Raw genomic sequence first — 14,721 nt, 5'->3', positions numbered from 1 at the left:
CATCACTTGCAATATGGCTTTCGAAACATATGGCCCTCATCTTTCATCAGCGAGAATGAATCCTTAAAATAATGATACAGTAAGTGTTGCACAGAGCCAGACAGCTATGGGTGCCTCCATCTGATGAAAGTACACTTCTGCTATACACTTCCCGAGTCACGCTTTCGCAGATGTTCGGAGCAGGATAATTAGCACAGTGGTCACCTCGTCTTCCATAAACAAGCACTGTTACGTGGAGATATGGCTGTGTGGGAACACTAGCCCTACCAAGGCGTGTATCAATTTAACCTTTAATTTTTTTGAAAATTATTTCTCGTTGAAATGAAAGAGAATGTCCTCATGCTTCCAAAACTGGGAAGCGACACGTGTTAATGTTCAGATTGAGCATAGGGGCTGTTGAAGCAGAAATCCATGATGTCAAACAATTCCAAATGATAAACCTTACTCCTTGGCTGGAGCTAAGAGTAAAGAATCTTCCTTCAGACCCTCTAAGACAAAACGGGCCAAACAGGAGTGACTGAAAGATAACACACACGGAAGTGAAAAGGTTTCTAGTAAGTAACAAATGAGAGTTGGCCTTGGTGCCATTGAGATTTTAACTGTGGAGATCTACGCTTCCGCTTTAATATTTCACCATCAGTCTCACAGACCTCTCATTATCCCTGTCTGACATACAATGCCTTGAGAAAATATTCATACCCCTTGACTTCTGTGTTACAGCCTGAATTTAAATGGGTTAAATTGAGATTGTGTCACAGTCCTGTATACAATACCCCATAATGTCAAAGTCAAATTATTATTTAACAAATGTATTCAAAATGAAAAGCTGAAATATCTTAAGTCAATATGAATTCAACCCTTTTGTTATGGCAAGCCTAAATAAGTTCAGGAGTAAGAATGTACACAAGTCACATAAAATCCTAGAGGAACACCTGGTGCAGTCTGCTTTCCAACACTGGGAGCCAAATTCACCTTTCAGAAGGTCAATAACCTAAAAACACAAGGCCAAATATACACTGGAGTTGCTTACCAAGACAACATTGTATGTTCCTGAGGCCTACTTACAGTTGACTTAAATGGGCATGAAAATCTATGGCAAGACTTGAAAGTGGCGATCTAGCGAATGTTCAACCACCAACTTGACAGAGCTTGAACAATTAAAAAAAAGAATAATGTGCAAATATTGTACAATCCCTGTGTGCAAAGCTTTGAGTTACCCATTTTCAATTGCCATTTACAAAGCACAGCATATACAGTATACAGGTGGAACTATATGCCATTACCAACAGTTGGAGCAATGTTGAGTATAGTTGAGAATACTATTGTAACCATTGAAAATCAATACATGCGGATGTGAAAGGTGTCTCTGTGTCTAACAAGCATATCATATGTACAGTTTTCATTAAACAAACAAAAATAATTAAACTTAGATATACACAACCATTACAGCAAGAAATAAACTGTATCAATGGCAAATACTCACTTTCCGCTGAATAATTCAATCAGTTGCTTAAAGTTCCTCAAACGTTTTAGTCGCTGTTCAATATCTGCAGTCTTTCACACCACATAAACAAGCAAGCAACCAGTCGTTCAAATGCCTTCTTAACTAACTACCCCCGCACACATGCAATCGATTTCCAGGAACCGTTTCTATTCCGCTCAGTGCTAGATGTGCCGCATTCTGCGGATGAACACTTGTGGAAGACAGCTAAAGACTGGGCTCTCTTTATTCAGAGACTTTCATTTACAACACAGTTCCTTTGATGTGTAGCGTGAGTAGCCTACGGTTAAATTGGTTGATAGAATATAACCGTACGCAGGTTATCGAGACGAAAATAAAACTAATTGACCCACGTCAGATGTGTGAACAAAGGGGACACCGACACGCCCTTTTCCAAAGGTTTCTTAAAGCCTATTGAAGGGCGCGTTGTCTAATTAATTTAAGGAGGTTGGTCTGCTTTAGAGAATATGGAAATAATGGGGATAGTATTATTTAGCCTATCCATGTTTCCTCTAGGCTCTATGGTGATGTATTAAGCTAACTAATGTATATTCTCACACTGCACTAGATACTGACATTCGTACATATGAACCATACTCTCTTTCCTAGCTGTCTTTGAACGTGATGCGTAGGTCATCTTTATATTGGGGGTGTGTTTACACAGGCAGCCCAATTATGATTTTTTTTCCCACTAATTGGTATTTTGACCAATCAGATCAGCTCTGCAAAAGCTCTGATGTGATTGGTCAAAATACGAATTAGTGGAAAAAATATCAGAATTGGGCTGCCTATGTAAACGCAGCCATAGTATCACGACTGATTTCTCACGTCTATGCTCTCATATTATCTGACATGAATACAACAGTCAACAAGCAGGCTATGTTTCTCATGTTCCTGGTTGACTATTATGTTTTCCTTCTCCCTCCTACCATTTTATAGTCATACTTATTAAAAATGCATGCATGGGGCAATGGATCATGTACTGTAAATGAATGGCATAGCAGAGGCCCATAGGAGTCATCTTGAGACATTTAACGGAAATGACTCCCCCTGGTGGAAAAGATAAGGATAGCAAAGGCCACTAACATTCCTTGATATCATCCTTTGTCAGTGCAACAAATGTCCCCTTTATTCCCTTATAATGATACAGTATTTTTTCTTTGTCACTGTAACCTCTAAATCCTGTTTGGGTGTTTTTTTGCATTTTCTCTGATAACTTGAAAACAAAGTTCTAGTATTGAACTATGTTCCTCTACCTGCTCTCCTACAGATGAATCAAGAGCTTGCTTTGTCCCTGAGCATACACACACTGTTGTGTGTTTGCATAAGAAGCCAACCAGATTCACCCAGCCACCACCGAACCATCCACATGTTCCGGAAGGTGCCTGCTTCTCCGTGATGTGCCCGTTCCTGGTGGGGCCACTGGAGTTGTCAGCGTGTGTGTACCCCATCATCCTGGACAGGCCCTTCATAGAGGGGGGCATGTGCACCGGGGCCCTGCGCTGGAGATTCCTCATGCAGGTCAGTGGGTTAACTAGGGTATCCCGATGAAGGGTTTGTAGTAGCACATACAGACATTACCTAGCCTATTAAGTGATTGTTTGGAATTGTTATTTTTATCTGATAGAAAGCAATACAACTCAATATGTTATGAAAGGGACTAGTTGGTCTCTAGAAATGTTAATAGCAACAAGATTCCTATGTCTTGCTTGTTCTATGTTGCTATTGTCTATATTGTAATTGTTTTTAATAACCTGCCCAGGGACTGAGGTTGAAAATTAGCCGGCTGGCTAAAACCGGCACTTTTACTGAAACGTTGATTAATGTGCACTGTCCCTGTAAAAATAAAAAATTAACTAAAACTAAACAAGATGCACCAACAGAACTGCAAAATGAGTGGTCGGTCCATACAGAATGGTTTGAAATCACATTGACATGTTATTCTCCTTGGCCCTGCAGTGTCTGGAAAACCTCCACCGTAGCCTCCAGGCCCTGGGCTCCATACTGTATGTGCTCCAGGGGCCCTACCAGGGGACAGTGAGGTGTCTGGTGGCCCAGTGGGGAGTCACCCAACTCAGCATGGACACAGAGATAGAGTCCCACACGACACCCAACTGGACCAGGACCTTCACATCATGGCCTGGGAACTGGGCCTCAACATACACACCACTGTGGCACACATGCTCTATGATGTCCAGGGCCGGATTAATGCAGAGGCTTACCGGGGCTGAAGCCCAAGAGGCAGCAAAAAAAAAAAGGGGAAAAAAAATGTACAAAAAAAGCCATACGTATATACATTATATATTAAATATGTAGTATATGTATATATATTTTTTTACTGAAACCGCCAACCACAGGAGGAGCCTCAATGAGGGTAGATTAGTAGAGCGACAGCAGACAATCGTCAGATGGGATGGGAAGAGTTGATAGGGCCCCCCATCGTGGGCCCCCTGCCTTGATTGGGTAACTGATAAAAATAAAAAAACTGCATAATAGCCAAATGTGACTGGTCAGTTGTGTGAGTCAGGGCCCAAGCCCATAGGGAGCCCATGAGGTTAATGTTTTATTTAATCCATTTTAGGTTAAGGATGTAACGTAACAAAATGTGGAAAAAGGGAAGGAGTCTGAATATTTAACAAAAGGCACTGTATATATAGATGAATGGCATACATAAAACAAATCCTCTGCAATCTGCACACATTACCCCATAATGACAAAGTGAAAACAGGTTTTTGACATTTTTGCAAACGTATTAAACATAAAAACTTAAATACTTTATTTACATAATTATTCAGACCCTTTTCATCCTGTTTCCATTGATCATCATTAAGATGTTTCTACAACTTCATTGGAGTCCACCTGTGGTAAATTCAATTGATTGATTGGACATGATTTGGAAAGGCACACACCTGTCGATATAAGGTCCCACAGTTGACAGTGTATGTCAGAGCAAGAACCAAGCCATGAGGTTTTAGGGATTGTCAGTAGAGCTCCGAGATAGGATTGTTTCGAGGCACAGATCTGGGGAAGGGTACCAAGACATTTCTTCAGCATTGAAGGTCCCCAAGAACACAGTGGCCTCCATCATTCTTAAATTGAAGATGTTTGGAACCACCAAGACTCTTCCTAGAGCTGGCTGGCTGGCCAAACTGAGCAATCGGGGAGAAGGGCATTGACCAAGAACCCAATGGTCACTCTGACAGCGCTCTAGAGTTCCTCTGTGGAGATGGGAGAACCTTCCAGAAGGACAACCACCTCTGTAGGACTCCACCAATCAGGCCTTTATGGTAGAGTGGCCAGACGGAAGCCACTCCTCAGTAAAAGTCACATGACAGCCTGCTTGGAGTTTGCCAAAAGGCACCTAAAGGACTCTCAGACTGTGAGAAACAAGATTCTCTGGTCTAATGAAACCAAGATTGAACTCTTTGGCCTGAATGCCAAGTGTCACGTCTGGAGGAAACCTGGCACCATCCCTACGGTGAAGCATGGTGGTGGCAGAATCATGCTGTGGGGATGTTTTTCAGCGGCAGGGACTGGGAGACTAGTCAGGATCGAGGGAAAGATGAACGGAGCAAAGTATAGAGAGATTCTTGATGAAAACCTGCTCCAGAGCGCTCAGGACCTCAGATTGGGGAGAAGGTGCACCTTCCAACAGGACAACAACCCTCAGCACACAGCCAAGACAATGCAGGAGTGGCTTCGGGACAAGTCTCTGAATGTCCTTGAGTGGACCAGCCAGAGCCCAGACTTGAACCCGATCGAACATCTCTGGAAAAACCTGAAAATAGTTGTGCAGAAACGCTCCCCATCCAACCTGCAGAGTTTCAGAGGATCTGCAGAGAAGAATGGGAGAAACTCCCCAAATACCCAAGAAGATTCGATGCTGTAATCGCTGCCAAAGGTGCTTTAAAAAAGTACTGACTAAAGGGTCTGAATACCTATGTAAAATGTAATATTTCAGTAAATTTTTTATAAATTAGCAAACATTTCTCAAATCCTGTTTTTGCTTTGACATTATGGGGTATTGTGTGTAGATTGAGGGGAAAAACGACTTAATCGATTTTCGAATAAGGCTGTAACGTAACAAAATGCGGAAAAAGTGAAGGGGTCGGAATACTTTCTGAAAGCACTATATATTATTGGTCCGCGGTTGCCCATCCCTGCACTAAACGAAGCGCTAATTTAGATCAATTAACATTCAGACGTATCCTTATCCCCGTCTCCCTCTCTCAAGCAAAGACAAGCTTCCCCTGGATCGACGCCATCATGACCCAGTTGAGGCAGGTATGATGGATCCACCACCTGGCCAGACACGCTGTGGCCTGCTTCCTCACCAGAGGAGACCTGTGAATCAGCTGGGAGGAGGGCATGGAGGCAGGGAAGGATGGGGAGGGATGGAGGGATGGAGGAGAGGGAGACCTGTGGATCAGCTGGGAGGAGGTCATGAAGGTACCAAAAATGAGGAGAAGGGGGGCAGCATGACTGCTGGCTCTAAAATCAGTCACTTTACAAGGTGTCTCCAGTTGTTGGTGTGCTACAGTAGCTGACTGTGCTTCTCTCTGCATCTCCCTATGCCCTCTGTGTGTGTCAAGTGTTTGAGAAGCACCTGTTGGATGCAGACTACAGTATATTCACTTATAGTGTATTATTATTATTATTATTATATATTTTTACTTAACCTTCATTGGGCCAATTGTGCACAGCCATATGGGACTCCTGATCACGGCCAGTTGTGATACAGCCCGGGATCGAACCCGGGCCTGCGCCTCTCAGGATCCATTTTAAAGTAGTTAAAAGGTTAGAATTTTTGACTACAATCTTGTTGGATGCATTTTCAGCTTGTTTTGGATGATGTTTTGCTCAATCGGAACTGCATGGTGAACAATGTATTGTGTCATTTTGAAAACACTTTTATTGGAAATAAGAAAATACGATTTTTCTGACACTTCTACATTCATTTGGCTGCTACCATAATTATGGATAATCATGAATGAATCATGAATAATGATGAGTGAGAAAGTTAGAGGAACAAAGATAGTACCACCCCACAAAAAAGCGGGGGTAAAACGAAAATGTAGCTCAGTTGGTAGAGCATAGCGCTTGTAACGCCAGGGTAGTGAGTGGGTTTGAGTCAGACGTAAAATGTATGCACACCTAACTAAGTCACTTTGTATGAAAGCATCTGCTAAATGGTATATATCATTACTTATTATTAGATCAGCCTAACCTAGTAATTTTCTTGTGTTACAGCTTTGACGAACGGGTTGACACCAAATAGACTACACTGAGTCAGTCATGTGTGTCAATAAATGAGGGTCAACACATGGATCATGACACCTGTGTCTTATCTGAAAAGCAGGTCACCACCTGGGGAGGTATCCAGACCACCCACTGAGATGGAGGGTGAGATAGTTCTGGAACACCAGTGGCCCAGTTCAGATACTTCTAGAATGCATTTGGAGAGATGTTTAACTGGGACCAGTGGCGGTCAGTGCTGTTTAAAATGAGGGAGGACAATTTTAAAGCTATTACATGATACTCAAATTTTCCCTATACCCACCATGAGGTTGCTACAACCTAGCCAATGAATGAAAGTTTGCAACGTACAGTTGAAGTCGGAAGTTTACATACACCGTAACCAAATACATTTAAACTCAGTTGTTCACAATTCCTGACATTTAATCCAAGTACAAATTCCTTGTCTTAGGTCAGTTAGGATCACCACTTTATTTTAAGAATGTGAAATGTCAGGATACTAGTAGAGAGAATGACTTATTTCAGCTTGGATTTCTTTCATCACATTCCCAGTGGGTCAGAAGTTTACATACACTCAATTAGTATTTGGTAGCACTGCCTTTAAATTGTTTAACTTGGGTCAAACTATTCAGGTAGTCTTCCACAAGCTTCCCACAATAGGTTGGGTGAATTTTGGCCCATTCCCCCTGACAGAGCTGGTGTAACTGAGTCAGGTTTGTAGGCCTCCTTGCTCCCACACGCTTTTTCAGTTTTGCCCACACATTTTCTAAAGGATTGAGGTCAGGGCTTTGTGAGCGCCACTCCAATACCTTGACTTTGTTGTGCTGAAACCATTTTGCCACAACTTTGTAAGTATGCTTGCAGTCATTGTCCATTTGGAAGACCCATTTGCGACCACGCTTCAATTTCCTGACTGATGTCTTGAAATGTTGCTTCAATATATCCACATAATTTTCCCGTCTCATGATGCCATCTATTTTCTGAGGTGCACCAGTCCCTCCTGCAGCGAAGCACCCCTACAATATGATGCTGCCACCCCCGTGCTTCACGGTTGGGATGGTGTTCTTCGGCTTGACAGCCTCACCCTTTTCCCTCCAAACATAACGATGGTCATTATGGCAAAACAGTTCTATTTTTGACCAGAGGAATATTTCCAAAAAGTATGATCTTTGTCCCCATATGCAGTTACAAACCGTAGTCTGGCTTTTTTATGGCGGTTTTGGAGCAGTGGCTTCTTCCTTGCCTTTCAGGTTATGTCGATATAGGACTCGTTTTACTGTGGATAAAGATACTTTTGTACCTGTTTCATCCAGCATCTTCACGAGGTCCTTTCCTGTTGTTCTGGGATTGATTTGTACTTTTCGCACCAAAGTACGTTCATCTCTAGGAGACAGAACATGTCTCTTTCCTGAGCGGTATGACGCCTGCGTGGTCCCATGGTGTTTATACTTGCGTACTATTGTTTGTACAGATGAACATGCTCCCTTCAGGCATTTGGAAATTGCTCCCAAGGATGAAACAGACTTGTGGAGGTCTACAAAAACAATTCTGAGGTCTTAGCTGATTTATTTTGATTTTCCCATGATGTCAAGCAAAGAGGCACTGATTTTGAACGTAGGCCTTGAAAGACATCCACAGGTACACCTCCAATTGACCCAAATGATGTCAATTAGCCTATCAGAAGCTTCTAAAGCCATGACATGGAATTTTCCAAGCTGTTTAAAGGCACAGTCAACTTAGTGTATGTAAACTTCTGACCCTCTGTAATTGTGATACAGTGAATTATAAGTGAAATAATCTGTCTGTAAACAATTACTTGTGTCATACACAAAGTAGATGTCCTAACCGACTTGCCAAACTATAGTTTGTTTACAAGAAATTTGTGGAGTGGTTGAAAAACGAGTTTTAATGACTCCAACCTGAGTGTATGTAAACTTCCGACTTCAATTCTAGGTGCACACAGGTCAAGAGAAAAAATGTAGGTGACAGACAGTGACACATTCAATACCGCCTTGCACACTCTTGCCTGCATCTAGCTGATATAGGGTGTAATTATTAGTCCAACAGTTGCAAACAAGATAAAAGTTTTTCAACAGAATTGGCAGAATGAATACACCCCTGATCACTCGTAAACACAATTCACTTTCATAGCAGCCACGTTGTATTCCTTCTCGCATCTATGCACTCTCCTTTTCTCACCTTTTCCCTCGCTTGTGGACTTCAATGCACAACACATCAGCTGTATGTGACCAGGCAAAAACAAACTTCCCAAGCCAAACCATATAATAACTGCAAAACACAGCCTAAATCGTTGTCACCATATTAGTTAAAGTAACATCATAGTCAACATAGCTTATAGAACTAACATGTTAGTAAACCTGCTACAATAATGCAGTAAGGTTACAGTGTGCAGTCAGTAAACAGTTTAGCAATGGCCCGGTGGCAATACATTAGTTAAACCAAAAGCTTACCTTGACTTGGAAGAGTTCCAGTGTTGTGTTGGATAGTCATAGCCAGCTATCTAACACAGCATTCTTCTGTTTGAGCAGGGTGTTTCAGTAGGCTAAACTAGCTAGCTGCATTTGCTAACTCAGTAAGTGAAGCTGGAGAAAAAAAAATGTAATCTCAACTATTGTCTTTCTCTCTCTTTGAGTTAACTACTCACCACTTTTTATGCACTGCAGTGCTAGCTAGCTGTAGCTTCAGTACTAGACGTATTCTCTGATCCTTTGATTGTGTGGACAACATGTCAGTTCATGCTGCAAAAGCTCTGATAGGTATGAGGATGTCCTCCGGAAGTTGTCATAATTACTGTGTAAATCTATAGAAGTGGGTGAGAACCATGAGCTTCTTAAGTTTTATATTGAAGTCAATGTACCCAGAGGAGGACGGAAGCTAGTTGTCCTCCGGCTACACCATGGTGCTACCCTACAGTGTTATTAAGGCTACTGTAGACCTTCATTGCAAAATAGTGTGTTCTAATCAATTATTTGGTGACGTGATTATATTTAGTATAGTTTTATCTAAAAATGATAACTTTTTTAATGTTTTATCATGTTTATTTGTATGAAATTCACTGAGGAGGATGGTCCTCCCCTTCCTCCTCTGAGGAGCCTCCACTGACTGGGACAGATAGAGCTCTTGAACCAGGGTTTGCCATGACATGTATTTATGAATTAGGATGCTGTTACCTAATGATGAACACAATAGAGAATTTCCTTCTCTGAAACACAGGATTTCTGTGATAAGGGTCCATATAGAGTTATTATATTGTTGGTATGGTGTAACATATCTTATCAAACATGGACAAATGCTATATAAACAAACGTTATATATTACTATATATTACTCACCTGTTGTTATTTAGTTGAATTAATGTATTACCAAAATATAAAACATGTACTGATTCTTCTGAATTATATGCAATGTTGTGATTTTTTTGATAGCTATAGTCCAAAGGGTCAATGAAAATTCGTCCATATTACATAACAATTTGTCATTTTCTCTTTAAGTGAAGCCTGAAAAAGTAAATATGTAGTCCATGTAGTACACGTAAGAAGTGTAGCACTCATGAAGAGAAACAGGCCGCAGCCCGTTTTAGGTGACGCAAGATCCGGAGATCCGGAGCAAACGAGCGCAGTAGTTGAGGCGCCACGTCGGCAGAACCAACAAGATAAACCGTATACTTTTTTTGGGGGGGGAAAAGTTTGAAGCCTCACAAGTACGATTATACGTGCGTTGAAATAGAGGGCAGGGCGTTATTCGTAAAGAGCAGCGTTTAATATATATATTTTTAACAAAAGTAAGAACTCAGAGGCGGAACATTGCGATAGTATTTCTCAAGGAGACAAACGAGCGCACCAGTTATTCTTTGTCTCAGGTGCGTTTTTTTTTTTTGAAGACGTAGCATTCTGTTCTGCAAGCGGCCATCGGAAAGTACTGGAAACATGGTGAAGGTAAGGATTTGTTTGGTCTATTATATCGATTTCATTTTCACAATGCATTCCTATGTGTTTCGACAAGTAAAGTGATACTGCATATAGATTGGGGTATGATAAACAATTGCGTACGAACGAAATGCCAAACCGAATTGATTAGATCCAGAGTGATGCACAGCTAGTCGTTTTACACAACAGGTTAAAAAACTAAAAAGAAATATAGTAAAAACGAATATGATTGACGTTTTGCTGTTCGTTATCCACTTTTCGTGAGTTATTCACTCAGCGCAGCATACGTATTCCAAACAGAGAAGAGCTTTCACGGCGGGGAGACTTTTTAAGAGCCTTGTTGTTAAAAACCTGTAGCCTTGGCTCTCTTTATTTGTCTTTTGATTAACAAAGGGGCATTCATCTACACGAAACAGCCAAGGGTTATTGCCTATTGTTTTACAACAAGAGCATTAACTTTTAAGATCAACAAGCACAGGTTTTGAACATTGTTTTTGCTTGACGGGCCCCGACAAATTGAACGTTTTGCGCAAGGAAGCCTCAATTATAGCCTTTCTAATATGCTGTTACTTAACCTACTGTATTATGCACGTAGAACGTTTTTCATGGCTGCCCAGTAGGCCTACAGGGTAAAGCCTGAACGCACCCCCAACGTGGCAGCGAACATTTTGGATCAGAAAATGTGCACTTATTTCTATTGAGAAATGTATTTCCAAGTGAGTTTGATAATACTCTTTTGACTTTGCCTGCAGAGATGTTGCCTATTGCTTATAGGGCTAGTGGTGGTTTAACAACGTCTAAGATATACTACGTGTATCATATATATATATATATATATTTTATTTTGATAATACTCTTTTGACTTTGCCTGCAGAGATGTTGCCTATTGCTTATAGGGCTAGTGGTGGTTTAACAACTTCTAAGATATACTACGTGTATCATATATATATATATATATATTTTTTTTTTCCTGTGTCAGAAGGTGAATGCCACCCCAGAGCCCCAGCCTGAAGGTTGTCTTATTGGAGAAGAACTGGAGACCACTGAAAATGACCCCACATCAGGTAACTAGGCACAGAACACATCAACAGTGCACTCTGCATTGCGCAATCTTTCTCTGCTGCATCACCCTTGGTGGGAATTTTTAAAGTGCCAGTTTGTCAAGGGACCCTTTAATCATCTGGGATATGGTGCAATTCAGGGTAAAGGGTTGGCTGTTGCTATTTAAGCAACTTGAGAGATTTATCAAGGGAATATGTTTGTTTGTGCAAGAGGAAGGGTAAGAGACTGACACGCAGTACAACCATCTTGTGGAAAGATTTCTCATTAAGTGCATTATGTAGAATACCTCAAAGTATTGACATGTTACTATTGTTTAACAATATGATTCAATGTGTGTAGGTATAAGCCTACTTCTAAAAAAGCAGCCTCTTGAGTGTCTATCCAGGCACAACCTGTTTTCTGTCTGGTCTCTCACACTGGTGATTGTCAGTCTCATAAAAATGGTCTGTCTCTTTCTGAAACTCTACCGAGGTGTTATTTTTGTTGTGTGTGTGTGGTCTTTCTAAAAGCTATCTCTTTCTTCTAGATGATGAAGGGAAGGAGCACCCCGTGGCCCAACCAGGCATGATCTGGCGGGTCGGGGGTGGCCTGTTCAGCGCCAGTAAAACGATGGTGGGCGCCACGGTAGGAGGAGTCGCCTGGCTGGGTGGGAAGAGTCTGGAGTACACCAAATCAGCAGTCACCTCTGTCCCCTCAATGGGCGTCGGCCTGGTGAAAGGGGTTGCTGGGGGTGTGTCATCGGTTGCTGGGGGCGTGTCATCGGTGGGTTCCACTGTAGCCAGCAAAGTTCCGTTCAGATCCAAGACTAAGGACAAGGCAGAGTGAGGAGGAGGAGGAGATGATGGACACAACACACAATGCATTGCCCTCCCCCCCCTCCGACTGAGCCATAAGAGGATGTGATGAGTTGAGACAAAGCTAGTCACCGTGTTTTCGAAGTTCAATGGACATTTATATTTCTTCTGTTAGTTTGTACAGCACATTCACTAAGTTGTACTTAGGGAACTTGTTCAGTAGTGCCTTCTGTAGCCTCCCCTTTTCCCCTTTTTTTTGTTCTGTTCTCTTAGTCTGTAACCATGTTTTTATGCAAGTAAAGACATATCGTATAAACATTTTAAAATCACGACAGCTGTGATGGAAACAGGTTTTGGTAATTTGCTATTTAACGCAACTGTTATTCTGACAACTATAGGTAGTTGAAAATGAGAACATTGAAGTTGAGATTTTTATTGGTACATGAAAACTTCAAGGGAAAAGTACATTTTGTGTGCACTACATCATCACACACTAACTTATCTGCAACAAGTATGTTTGGTGGAAACGCGTGTTTTCTTTATTTGAATATTCGCATCAATCTGTCGCCAATTGGATGGAAACGTAGCTGGTGTTGAGGGAGATTCTTGTTATTCAGGGCAGGGGTCACATACGTCCCCTTTTTCTGCTGTCCTTACCCCCCTCCGTTTGCCCTCAACACAATTTTGCTGTGCAATGTGTACAAGGGCTCGTCATCTAATACAACATGGGCCCCTGAAGCCTTAAGACATTGTCTTGCAGTTCGAGACAGACATGCTAAGCCGGGTTCTTCTCCAACCAACTAAAGCCTGGTTTATGATGTGCTGGTATTTTTGTTTGATCTTTTGTGAGAGCTGTCCTAACAGAACATTGCTCGTTTCAAAATGCTACAGTGAACATGTGTTGAAGATATAGCTGTTTGGGACTTCTGAAAAGAGTTTGATAGCGTTTACAAAATAAGAGTTGGAGGTGGTATGATTCCGAGAGAGACAAGGGCCCTGTTAGTTTGCGGTGGTGGCATTATGATAACTTGGACCTTTGTTTTATTCAATTGATTCAAATATGAACTGGAAATGTCATCAATTTTATATTTAAAAAATATTTATTGATGAAAGGGTAGTTTCTCTACTGCCTGTCTGTTTTGGCCCTTTATGTTTGAACATTTCTATGGAAATTCAGCATTTCAATACAACATTTTGGGTTTGTCTGCATTCTGCCATGACTGGGCTGTTGCTGGTAGAGAATACTGATGTGAATGACTTGTTTACTTTCTGACATAGTATTAAAGTGTCATAGGGAAGTTTAACTTTGCCTCTGTCTTATTCACAACGTGATGTACCTTGTGGTTTCAAGTCAAAGGCTACCCAAATCTGTTCCTTTGCTAAATTATTGGTCAATGAACTAAGCAGACCAGACCCAGCTGCTATTGCATTTGTGTCTATGGGAGAGCCACCCTGTTAAACAGACCAGTTTTGTTCAATGGTTAACTGCCTGAGTAGGACATCATTTATCCACGGTCTTTGGTACCACCACTAGATGAGGGTAGTCCATTGGGAACTGCATTTCTCTAATGGCATACTCTTGTGTTTGTGTAATGTCTATGTTGCCATGTTGAAAGGCTGAGTGTTGCTGATCCTCAAGGGTCTGAGTGTTCGGGTCAACATGGAGTCCTATTATTAGCCTGGGTGCCAGACTGTTGCTGCATGACACAGCACTACATCACTATGGACAAGACAACAGGTTGACTAGTCTATACCTCAAACTAACTGGCAACCTGCCAGACAAGATATAGAATCCTCTCCTGACAAGTAATTCTTTACTGCTCTACATGTACCAAAAGGAGATGTGTGCTAAATGACAAATCACGTCTTTTTCAACAGGTTGCTGATAAACCAATGGTGTCTTGTATGTTGTCTCAGGGAGGGATGTTTACAGATGCTTGCCTGCTCCATATCCTTGGTGTCAGTCTGGAACCAAGATGGTCTCTCAAGTCAACTATTTCCAAACACAGGAGCAGATGAGAATGAGTGCCCCAGCTAAATGATTATAACTTTATTACCAGTATCTCTTATGAAATAATTAATCAAATGTTGCAAATTCCTAAACAGAAATTAAAATACCCTTAGAAATTGGACAAGATGGAAACAAATTGAAAAGTCGTGT

The 14,721-nt window shown here is 41.5% G+C and overlaps 3 protein-coding genes across 4 annotated transcripts in view; 2 read left to right on the top strand and 1 right to left on the bottom strand.

The window, feature by feature from the left end:
• The window catches only part of LOC109891310 (DENN domain-containing protein 2D), a 37,710-nt gene extending 35,563 nt beyond the window's left edge, over nucleotides 1-2,147 (bottom strand). Inside the window, exon 1 of one of the 2 annotated variants that reach the window (XM_020483742.2) lies at nucleotides 1,484-2,147. The gene's annotated coding sequence lies outside the window, so the exon portion shown is untranslated. The remainder of the gene's footprint in view (nucleotides 1-1,483) is intronic. The other variant, XM_020483743.2, reaches the window with a different exon arrangement.
• A 571-nt stretch (nucleotides 2,148-2,718) lies between these two features.
• LOC116374225 (cryptochrome-2-like) lies at nucleotides 2,719-3,972 on the top strand. The gene is made up of 2 exons (XM_031825491.1): nucleotides 2,719-3,022; nucleotides 3,461-3,972. Exons 1-2 carry the CDS (start codon nucleotides 2,900-2,902, stop codon nucleotides 3,815-3,817), a joined length of 480 nt encoding a protein of 159 aa, XP_031681351.1. The 5' UTR covers nucleotides 2,719-2,899; the 3' UTR covers nucleotides 3,818-3,972.
• A 6,321-nt stretch (nucleotides 3,973-10,293) lies between these two features.
• On the top strand, nucleotides 10,294-13,864 carry LOC109891308 (transmembrane protein 263-like). Its single transcript, XM_020483741.2, has 3 exons — nucleotides 10,294-10,713; nucleotides 11,684-11,768; nucleotides 12,293-13,864. The coding sequence occupies exons 1-3, from the start codon at nucleotides 10,705-10,707 to the stop codon at nucleotides 12,589-12,591; spliced, it is 393 nt and encodes a 130-aa protein (XP_020339330.1). The 5' UTR covers nucleotides 10,294-10,704; the 3' UTR covers nucleotides 12,592-13,864.
• The last annotated feature ends 857 nt before the right edge of the window (nucleotides 13,865-14,721 follow it).

This window comes from Oncorhynchus kisutch, linkage group LG5 (assembly GCF_002021735.2).
Source record: "Oncorhynchus kisutch isolate 150728-3 linkage group LG5, Okis_V2, whole genome shotgun sequence".
Classification (NCBI taxonomy): domain Eukaryota; kingdom Metazoa; phylum Chordata; class Actinopteri; order Salmoniformes; family Salmonidae; genus Oncorhynchus; species Oncorhynchus kisutch.
The sequence above is the reverse complement of the archived record's forward strand: the minus strand, read 5'-3'. Positions and strand labels throughout refer to the sequence as shown.